Source organism: Ahaetulla prasina, chromosome 11 (genome assembly GCF_028640845.1).
Source record: "Ahaetulla prasina isolate Xishuangbanna chromosome 11, ASM2864084v1, whole genome shotgun sequence".
Classification (NCBI taxonomy): Eukaryota; Metazoa; Chordata; class Lepidosauria; order Squamata; family Colubridae; genus Ahaetulla; species Ahaetulla prasina.
In genome coordinates, this window is record NC_080549.1 from 18,350,820 (window position 1) to 18,362,121 (window position 11,302).

The 11,302-nt window shown below is 44.2% G+C and overlaps 1 protein-coding gene across 3 annotated transcripts in view; it reads left to right on the plus strand.

The window, feature by feature from the left end:
* Window positions 1-11,302, plus strand: part of FNDC3A (fibronectin type III domain containing 3A) — a 72,646-nt gene that overhangs the window by 32,199 nt on the left and 29,145 nt on the right. For all 3 annotated transcript variants that reach the window (XM_058196945.1, XM_058196947.1, XM_058196946.1), the window contains 3 exons: window positions 3,209-3,443; window positions 6,147-6,431; window positions 10,351-10,406. In XM_058196945.1, coding sequence (XP_058052928.1) covers window positions 3,209-3,443; window positions 6,147-6,431; window positions 10,351-10,406 — 576 coding nt within the window. The remainder of the gene's footprint in view (window positions 1-3,208; window positions 3,444-6,146; window positions 6,432-10,350; window positions 10,407-11,302) is intronic.

An 11,302-nucleotide genomic window follows, 5' to 3' on the forward strand; every position in this document is an offset into this window, starting at 1 on the left:
GAAGCTGACCAGGCTAAGGACACTAGCCAGAGGAATACCTGGTAGGCCGAAATGATTTCCCCCCTATTTTCCTCCGAAAAACTAAGGTATTATACTCCGAAAAATACGATACTTCAGATTTCTTAGATTCTTCTGTGACCCTTCCACTGCTCTTGCCAAGGGCATTAGCTCTTGAACATTGTAGCCTTGGTGGAACTTCTGATTGGCATGAATGACTCAGAAGCATTCTTCCCTGAATGTTGGGCTTCAGTGGAGCTGAATCAGACAATTCTGGAGCCAGCTTATCATCTCCTTTTGAATCTCAAAGGGAATCTTTGAGAAGGCCTTGAATTTCATTATCAGCCTTGTAATGTTCCATGCTCATCAGAATCACAATGTTCACGATTTAGACAAACCCAAAAATCCCCACGAAAAGTATTTTCTCCTTTTGCCTTTATAATGAGATCAAGGCATCAACTAAGAGGAACTTGAAGTGGTTCATATCTTCTGCTGATTCATCTTTCTGATCATCAATCAGCCTGTCCTAATTTGGAAACCTCAGAAGTATCAGAATTGGCTAGATATTCCGAGAGATCAAGGTTGAAAAACTGCGAAGCTCATCCTTTATCCCATAGTCAGCATGCATTTTATTAAGCAGGAAATAAACTGGGTTAACTGAGGAGAAACCTTAGCATTTTCTCAAGAATACTTTACGCTTTTTTTTTTCTGTGAGATTAGACTTTGCTGTCCTCTCTCTCCTCTTTTAAAACCTAAAATATTAGGCAGACGGAGAAGGAGGCACCTGGTCTAGGAATTGGCAAGCTTTTCAGGCTTCAGACACTGTCCAAAATCTTATGAAATAGCTCAAATGCCTTCTGCCAAACAATTCCACTTGAAATTTCATAACATTATACAATTTTGATAATTTCATCCTAGAATCTTGCAAGATCTTGGACCGGAAAGTCAAAATTTTAGGAGTTTGGTGAGGGATTACTGAAGTCTCATGAAACATTTGCTATTTTCCTTATTTTGATTTATTTTAGTTGGCTGAAAGGCATAAGTTTCTGAAGCCTACCGTTGTTTTTGGAGTATGAGATGCACCTTTTTCCCCAAAAAAGAGGGTGAAAATCCTCTTATACTCAGAATGTAGCCCAGCTTCTCAAAGGGGCTGAAAAAAGCATCAGAAACTAAGCTTCAGAAAAGACGCTCCCAAACAGAGCTTCAGAAACAAAGCCCGAAACAGCTTCAGAAAAGACGCTCCCAAACAGAGCTTCAGAAACAAAGCCCGAAACAGAGCTTCAGAAAAGAAGCTCCCAAACAGAGCTTCAGAAACAAAGCCTGAAACAGAGCTTCAGAAAAGAAGCCCCCAAACAGAGCTTCAGAGGTTTTTTTTCTGAAGCTGTTTCGGAGGCTTTCAGAGGCAGAAAAAAAAGTTTTTTCTGAAATTAAATTTCAGAGACAGAAAAAAAAAAAGCCAAAAAAAAAAAAAACAAGGCACAGAGCTCACAACCAAGGAACCTGTTGCTAAAATTCACCTCTAGAAACAGCTGATTGGGGGTATTCTGAGAGGCTGATCCACTGCCAATCAGCTTTTTTCTTATTTTCCTCCCCAAAAACTAGTCTTTTCGGAGTCTTATGCTTCGAAAAATACGGTATGTCTGTAATTCGTTGACTAAAATACAATGGCTATGTTAGCAGCCCCTGTTTTTTATTAAGGTTTAACTCTTCTTATTCTGAATTAACCTAAGAAAAGTCTATTGCTTTGGCTTTCTCAACAGTTAGTAGGGAAAAATTATTTGGTTGGATTAAAGCATTATGATAGCAAAACCATTCTTGCCAAGGATTGCATTGTAGCATATTATAGAAATACTTTTCACCATGGATGCCTTTGCTTTATATACTGTATATTATGGATGAGGAAGGAAGTCTTGTTTTTAAATGTTGTTGTAGGGCAGCCATAAGTTAAATGTGCTTAAGTTGTAATGTGCTCTGCAAATCGCATTTTCAACAATAATCGGGTTTTTTCTCCTTTGGAAGAAAATGGTTTCCCATCTAATCTGACTTGCCTTGAATTGGGAATTTATGGTTGGGTACATGCTTGGAATCCTGAATGATGCCAAATCTCTCCCAAATCCTGTTTACCTGACTAGAAAATGTGAGAAAAGGTTGGCTAAATTAAACAACTTTCAAGCAGAATAATTTATCAAAGGATAAAATATTTGGTTGGTCAGTTGTGACATTGTTTGTCCCAAGTATAAACTGCCTAGATTTTGCTTTCTGAGAGAATACTTTCAGTTGATTGTTTAATAACCCTTTTGGTATTGTGTTACATGCCAGCAGTACACTTTTGAGTGCATAATTCATCCCTTATTTCCACTCTAGAGCTTACAATAAACCACATTAAACACATAACGTCCCCCTCTTTGCTTACGTACTTGTTGTATAAGCTGCACAATTGAATTTAATCTTGTCTTTGCTAAAGTGTTATCTCTTCCTTCCCAAAACCAGGCAGCAGTTCCCAGAATTTGTAGGCAGTAAGAGTCACAACAATGCATTAGTTTATAGCCGCTTTCTGCAGCCTTGTTTGATGGCATTGGTCATTCTAGGGAGTTCAAATCCCAGCTCAATTGAAGGGTTCCAGGTTAGCGAAAGCTAATAAGTAAATTTAGTTCCTATCTATGTTAAAAAAAAAGAAAAGATTTGTGCTTCATTTTCTTCTGCCTTAAATATTTAAGATTAAAGAGATGGCAAAAAGTAGAAGGTTGCCTGCATCTTGCTTGGGGTATTAGGTTAGGTTCTGTTACATCTATATGTTAATTTGAGGAGGGGTTAACCATGTTTGCATTTAGGATTTATCTCTGTTTAATCTTTTGTACCCAAATTCCCAAATTAAAACAATCTGTTAGGTAGAAAAATCCAAAGCATTATTTATTTATTTGTATCCTGCCTTTATTATTTTTACAAATAACTTAAGGCGGTGAACGTATCCAGCACACCTTTCTCCTCCTGTTTTCCCCACAACAACAACCCTGTGAGGTGAGCTGGGCTGGGAGAGAGGGACTGGCCCAGAGTCACCCCAGCTGGCTTTCGTGGCTAAGACGGGACTTGAACTCATAACCTCTTGCTTTCTTAACCACTAGCCCAAACTAGCTCTCATTATAATTGTATATTATCTTTAAAACAAACAAACAAACAACCTCATATAGCTCTTTTTCACTTTCTATTGCAGGTGGTTGAAGAGAATGGAGTTCGGAAGGTCATAGTTATGCCACACTCAACTGAATTTCACCCCTCCATGCACCCACCTCCTCCGCATGTGCCCCATTATATTCATCCTCACCCTGCTTTGCTTCCCCACCCCCCTCATCCTGTGTACCCTCCGGTTCCAGGAACGGGAGAAATGCCGCCGCAGTTCATTCATCAGCACCCACCACCACCAACGCCTCATCTTTACCAAGATCAAGGTGAGGCATTATTAGCTGGAGAGGGGTGGGGTGGGGTGGGGAAGCAATCTTACAGCAAGCTCACTTGCACTTAGCTTGATGCTTCCTTGACTCTTTGGTACTTGGATATTTTCAGAACCAATGCCGAAACTTCCTCTCCTTCTGCAGTTGTTTCTTATGTCCATATGGGAATAATGGCAATAGAATTTAGACTTAGATACTGCTCCATAGCACTTTATAGCAGTCTCTGAGTGGTTTACATCAGCACACAGCCCCAACAATCTGGCTCCTCCTTTTATTGACCTCATAAGATGGAAGGCTGAGTCAAGCTTGAGTCCTGTCAGGATCGAACTCCGGGCTGTGGGCAGAGTTAGCCTGCAATACTGCATTCTAACTACTGCGCCACCATGACTCACCATGGCTTTAAACCAATATTTCTCAGCTTTTAGCAACTCTTAAGATTTGCTGGCTGGGGAATTCTGGGAGTAAAAATTCGCATATCTTAAAGTTACTAAGGTTGAGAAACATTATTCTAAGTCTATCCATAAACACGGCTTAATCAAACATTGATTAACTGGGCCTCTGGTGGCTCAACGGACTAAGTCTGTCTGTTATTAACAGCAGCTGCTTGCAATTACTGCAAGTTCAAATCCCACCAGGCCCAAGGTTGACTCAACCTTCCATCCTTTATAAGGTAGGTAAAATGAGGACCCAGATTGTTGGGGGCAATTAAGTTGACTTTGTATATAATATACAAATGGATGAAAACTATTGCTTGGCATAGTGTAAGCCGCCCTGAGTCTTCGGAGAAGGGCGGGATATAAATGCAAATAAAAAAAAAATTCTGTAATTTTAAATGTAGCTATTTTGGCATGTTCCTCTTCAGAGCACTGCTTCAACTCGCTGAGGTTTCAAGGGCTCTCTTGAAGGAACCGTTTGCTTCAGGTGATGCTGCGACATTTCCATAGGTTAGGTTCAGTACCTCACAACTTCACCATTCCAAAATGAAACGTGTCTTCTGCTGCCGCCTCTATTTCTGACAAAGAAGGCCTGCCCATTTTCTGAACCACAATGCCGGGAGAAAGGAAAATAACTTTTCCATTAAAAGGTTGAGTTCAGCCAGCGTCTCAAGTGACCTCTAACATCTACAGTTAAGCCATCTAAGAAGTTCTGAAATGCTTCCTATAAAGGAGAATATTTGTAGCTCAGGATTGAAATGTGGGGTCCTTGATAATTTCTAACCTTGGTGGTTTTCTTGCAGACATTTCATTACCCAAACTAGGTAACATCATCAGTGCTAGTAAGGAGTCCTTACTAGCACCGATGGTGTTAGCTACTTCGGGTAATGAAACGTCTTCAGGAAAACAAACAAGCTCAGGACTCCTCATAATGTTTCCTCCTCCTGTTTCCCTACAGCAAATACCCTCCGAGGTGGGTTGGGCTGAGAGAAAGCCCTCAGCCCACGACAACTAGCTGGCTTACAAAGTTTTCTAAATTGCAGGATGCATGAGTTGATTTCTCTAAAAGCAGACTTCAGTTGTTATGGATTTTTTTCCCTCTAAGCGTGAAGCTGACCCATTCGCCAAACTGGCTTGTGGACTGAAATCAATAAAAAGGAAGTTAAAAGTTCTCTGTTCACAATACTAGTATTGGTTATATAGCATAATATAGGTGGTTGTCGATGTACGACCACAATGGGCCTCTGGTAGCTCAACAGGTTAATGCAGCCTGTTATTAAGAGCAACTGCCTGCAATATTGCAGGTTCAAGTCCCACCAGGCCCAAAGTTGACTCAGCCTTCCATCCTTTATAAGGTGGGTAAAATGAGGACCCAGATTGTTGGGGGGGCAATAAGTTGACTTTGTATATAATATACAAATGGATGAAGACTATTGCCTGACATAGTGTAAGCCGCCCTGAGTCTTCGGAGAAGGGCGAGATATAAATGCAAAAAAAAAAAAATCGAGGCCAAAATTTCTGTTGCTAAGCGAGACAGTTGTAGAGTGTATTCTGCCTAATTTTACGACCTTTCTTGCCACTGTTGTTAAGTGAATCCCAGCAGTTGCTAAGTAAGTAACACAGTTGTTATGTGACTCTGACTTCCCCGTTTGCCAGGTCGCAAAAGGGGATCACGTGACCCGGGGACACTGCAGCCATCCTAAATAAGAGTCAGTTGACCAAGTGTCGGGGAAGCTGCGATGGTTGTTAAGTGTGAAAAATGGTCATAAGTCACTTTTGCTTAACTTCCAACAAATCACTAAATAAACTATTGTAAAGCGAGGACTACCTGTATGGCATGGGTATTTAATAAAGCCATATAGGGTTTACTTTATACCCTACCCTACTCTTGAGCTTGTTCACGCTCTTTTTCTCATATAATGTGCACACACATATATGCACACTCAATTTGTGTATATTTGCATATGTTGCAAAAACGGGCTTGGTTGTTAGCTCCGTGAAGCGATATGCAGGTAATTTATCTTTTTGATTCCGTGTCTGTCTAAGCCAGGGGTGTCCAAACTTGGTCCCTTTAAGACTTGTGGACTTCAACTACCAGAGTTCCTCAGCCAGCTTTGCTGGCTGAGGGACTCTGGGAGTTGAAGTCCACAAGTCTTAAAGGGACCAAGTTTGGACACCCCTGGTCTAAGCCTTGAAGGCATTTAAACACAACTCTCTTAACAGTTGTGTTCCATCTAACGGGTCCTTTTTGCCTTTGTCGCTTTAGAGTCCCGTTCCCACGGCAGAGCAAACTTCGTCCAGCGAGACGAAAGGACTCTCAAAATGCAAGAACACCTGAAGAAGAGGCTAAAAGACCGACAGGCCGGCGGACATACGAATAACAAGGCCAACAGCCCCCCTTCTTCACCTCACAAAGCTAACAGCTCTTCCGGCACCAACGTCCAGAATGGCTACGGAAAAGGGCAGCCAGGCACCGTAGGGCAAGTGAAACAGAAGCATACAGGGAAAACCCGAGGAAGCCCCATCCCTTCAGCCGATTCAGGAATGGGAGGTACAGAATGTTTTGGGGTTGTTTTTTTTGGGGGTGGGGGGAAATGGATGCATACATTAATCAAGTGCACGTAAGCTGTGTGGAGCCATGTGGGAGTCGGCTGCCTGGGAATTGGTAAAACCAACAGGTCCGTTTCATGCATGGGAAAGGAATGAAATGGTGACGTCTTCCTATATGGTGCCAGGAGGGGACTCTTATTTTCCTTAAGTGGTTTACAGCAAGGGTGGGGAAGTCTAGCCCTTTTTATGACTGGCGGACTTCAACTCCCAGAATTCCTGAGCCAGTCATGCTGGCTCAGGAATTCTGGGAGTTGAATTCTACCAGTCATAAAAAGAGCTATAGTGTTGTGTCCTGTCCCCCGCCGGCCCCTCCAGCAGCCGAATCAGATGAGGAGGCGGTATGGGAGTCAGGGTCAACATCGAGGCAACCTGAGAGCTCTGAGGGGGAAGATGGAATGGAGCTGGCAGAGATAGAGACAGAGGTGGAGCCTGGGCCGTCCATCAGCCCTCAGATGGAAAGTCAACAGCCCCCAAGTCTGGAGGTGGCTTATGAGGAAGAGAAGGGACAGCTGGGTCCAGTGCCTGACATGTGGATGCACAGAAGGCAGAGGAGAGGAGAGCAGTGGAAATCTTTGGGCTGGTCCTTGGGACAGAAGAGCCACCTCTGCTAGCAAGGCCCCACCCTAGCTCTGGAGATAAAAGGCAGGGGGCAGATATGAATAGATATGGCAGACAACTATTAATCTCCTGACTGGCTGGACTTATTAGCCTGGGGTGAGAAAAACTTTTTGCCGGGGCTGCTGGCGCTCCTAATAAAGGTATCTTAGAGTAAACTTCAGAGGGTTTGTCGTGTTTAGGGAGCTGGGTCACAACGTATAGTTCCCCTCCTCTGTTTTACAGACTAGGTGCAGAAGACTTTTCAAAAATACCTTTTTCCAAATGGGTTTTGGTAGCAGGGATGGTTGGATTATGTTTCTTCTTGGCAAACATCAGTTGACATGTCCGAAGGTGCATTGGTGCCTCTGTGGCCATCCCATTGTGTACCCCAGCGTGAAGGAAAGGGTTGTATGATGCCTTCTGGCAGCTTTTTCTTCTCTTTGACATCTTGACTGCTCTTCTTCTCATTCTTATCTTCCGTTTGCCATGGTCAACTAACACTTCCTTAGCACGAAGCAAAAGGGGTTTTCTGATGCCCTTTCCAGAATATTTTTTATTCAGCTTGGCATTGTCACCGCTTATCACAGCCACCTTTGTCATCAAGATAAGACAGGTGGTCCTCGACTTACGACCTCCGTGGAGCCCAATGTTTCTGTGGCTAAATGAGACCTTTGTTAAGTCAGTTTTGCCCCACTTTACGAACTTCCGTTGCTGCAGTTGTTAAGTGAATCACTGCCATTGATAAGTTAGTAACACGGTTGTTAAGTGAATCTGACTTCTCCCCGTTGACTTTGCTGGTTAGAAAGTCCCCAAAGGGGATCACGTGACCCCAGGACCCAGCAACCGTCATAAATATGAGTCGGTTGCCAAGCGGCTGAATTTTGATCACATGACCATGGGGATGCTTGCAATGGTTGTAACTGAGAAAAACGGTCGTAAGTCACTTTTTTTTCAGTGCCGTTGTAACCTCGAGCGGTCACTGAATAAACTGTCATAAGTCAAGGACTACCTTTATTTTTCCTGGTGAGAGGTATTTCCTCTCTCTTTAGTTGAGGAAATTTAGTTGAGCTGGAGCCTCATTTTGGCAATTGGGGGACGCAAAATCAGAAGACAAGACAAGTTACTGGATTTGCTCTTCAACTGTTGCCTGTGTATGTACTGTACGGAGTGACAAGCGTGCCGTTGGACTCGCTTTGACAAATTCATTCCCAAATGCAATCCCTTGCCACTTGCCAGTTGTGACAGACAGGTTCACAAAAGGCAAAGAATTGCGTATCTTGAAGACCAGAAACTTTTTATCGCCAAGGACCAAGAACAGATGTCAGTGGGCAGTAGGCCGTTCTTTTTCACCCATCCTTTCTTAAGACTTCTTCTCAAAAAGCTTGTCCAGTTTCTCACAGAAATTTGACCTAACATGTAGAAGGAGGTGGAATGGCCTGATGTGAGCAGAAGTGCTTTGCTTTTGCCAGACTATATATTGTACTTTTCGGAGTGTAAGACACACTTCCTTCCCCACCGCAAAAGAGGGTGGAAATGTTGGTGTGTCTTACACACCGAAAACAACCATTTTTGGCCTCCCGAAACCCTGCCCCGCGTGTCTCGTTTTCGCCAAAGGCCTGCCGTTTTTCGCAAAAATGGCGCCTGCAAAGGGTTTGGGAGGCCTGCAGAGTGTTCCTGGGGGGGGGAGGGCAAAAATGAGATGCATGGGGGGTTTGGGAGGCCAAACACAGGCCCGTTTTTTTGCGAAAATGGGCCCATTTTTCACAAAAACAGGGACGTTTTTGCCCTCCTCAGCCCCCAGGAGCACTCTGCAGACGTCCCAAACACTCTGCAGGCCTTGTTTTTTGTGAAAATGGGACCCATTTTCATGAAAAACGGGCCCGTGTTTGGCCTCCCAAACTCCTCACACATTGCACTTTTGCCTTCCCTGGCTCCCAGGAGCACTCTGCAGACGTCCCAAACACTCTGCAGGCCTTGTTTTTTGTGAAAATGGGACCCATTTTCATGAAAAACGGGCCCGTGTTTGGCCTCCCAAACCCCTCACACATCGCACTTTTGCCTTCCCCGGCTCCCAGGAGCACCCTGCAGACCTCCCAAACCCTGTGCAGACCCCGTTTTTGCAAAAAAAGGGACGTGCAGAGGGTTTGGAAGGCCTGCAGAGTGTTCCTAGGGGCCGGGGAGGGCAAAAACATTTTTCTTCCTGGTTTACCTCTTTGAAATCTTGGTGCGTCTTATACTCCGGTGCGTCTTAAAAGTCTGAAAAATATGGTACATGCCTTTTTTTACCTTTTCTCAAGCAGCAGCTCATAAGTTCAGTAGAGTTCACCATACACCTCTGTGAAGCCTGCACGGCAAACCAATATGTCTTCCCGTCAAGTGGGAAACTACCCTGTTGTGACAGCATAGGAAGCAAAGGTGTTATTAAGTGGGGCACTGGAGTTCCCTGGGCCAAAGTCATCGGTGTCGTATAATTTGCCCTTATTGACTGCCCTACAAACAGCCAGCTCTCCAGTGAAAGAAAAGAGTGGGAAAAAAAATATGCCATCCAGAAAGAAACATCCATAATCATAGGTTCCTTTGTTTCTGTTGGTTTTATTCAGCCCTTTGCATTAATTAGCATTCTGAACTTTGAGCCACGGAAAGTCTTAAGCAGAAAAGCGAACATAAAATTATCTGGAAACAGGCATATTTTTTCCCCCTTTCAGTCATTTTAGCTTTCCTAGTGCCGAGACTTTAATCTTAATTAACAAATGCCTCAAAAGGTTCCCCAGCATCTCCCAGCACAGGGAGTGGAGACCGTCCTTTGAGGAAAGTTTGCTTATCATTTGGTATGTGTCTAATCTCAAAAATGGACCTTTTTTTTTTTTTTTTGCCCCCCTTTAGGAAAGTTTTCTAATGAAAGGAAAGAAAATATCCTGAACTGTATTTCCGAAGTGAAAGAGAACTTGCTGTTCAGATTTTAAAATATTAGAATTTTAAAATTGGCCAAAGGCCATGCAAGATATGTGCACATTCTGGGTGGCATCACAGGGCAAGCTGAAAGGAAGCCTGTGCTGTTCTCCTCCTCCTGAGCAGACTTGCAAGCTTGGCAGATTCGGTGGTCAAAACAAATAAGGCCAGTGAACTTTGCTCAGCTTGTGTTTTGCTGCTTCTAACAACTTTTATCTGTTGGCGCTGCAGTTAAAAAAAACAAAACACATTTAACTGGGGATTTTTGTTCTGTTTCCCCTTCGCTTAATGTGTTGTTGTGTTTTTCCTCCTAGAATCTGACACGGAGTCTAGAAAATCTGAAGAACTCTTGAGCTTCAGTAAGCCTACCGTAAGTTGCAATAACTGTTCACGGAGTGGAAGTGGGGGGGGGGGGGCTTCTAACCTTCTCAGAGCAAACAAAGAGAGAAAATATTTAAAGTTGTATCAAATTTGGTTTCACAGTTCTCTACCTTAAATATTACAAGTGAAACGTGTCTGTAGTCTCTTTAACTGCATTCTGACGACAAATTCATCCACGTGTGTAGATGTTTAAATAAAATAAGAAGTGGGTGGAAAATGGAACTGACTTAGCCTCTGCTTTCAAGTAGGAAAGGATGAGGACAAGAGAATACATGACACCCAGAAACACCTACAAGATGGCTCCAAAGATGGCAGTCTGGGAAAAGTAGCGTCATATAGAGCCAACCATGCCTTGTTATACTTTATATCAGCGATGGTTAACCTTTTGGTGCCGAGTGCCCAAAGTGTGCACACGCGCAAGTGCACTTGCGTGTGCCGGAACCCCCAAAATGCAATGTGAGCGCACACACCCTGCACATGCGCCCCGACCCTGCACCCCGTTTTGGGCCTGGAAAGCCTCTTTTACCAACCTGGAAGCCAAAACAGGGCACGGGGGCACCATGCGAGCCCCCCCCCCCCCGTGCTTCATTTTGGGCCTGGAAAGTCTCCTGCACCAACCTGCACCCCCGCGTATGCGCCCCCTCCCCGCATGTGTGTGCCCATCCTCCACATATGCCCTGCACATGCGCGGCAGAGACTCAAGGACCAGCTGTCTGGCGGGAGGCGTGTGCGCACGCGAAGTGGAGCTGGGCTGGGCGACCGCTGGCGTGCCCGCAGAGAGGGCTCTACGTACCACCTGTGGCATACGTGCCATAGGTTCGCAACCACATTACGGTTGTGATTGATCTTGAACCAGGTGGGCATGGCCAACTGGGTGGGCTTGGC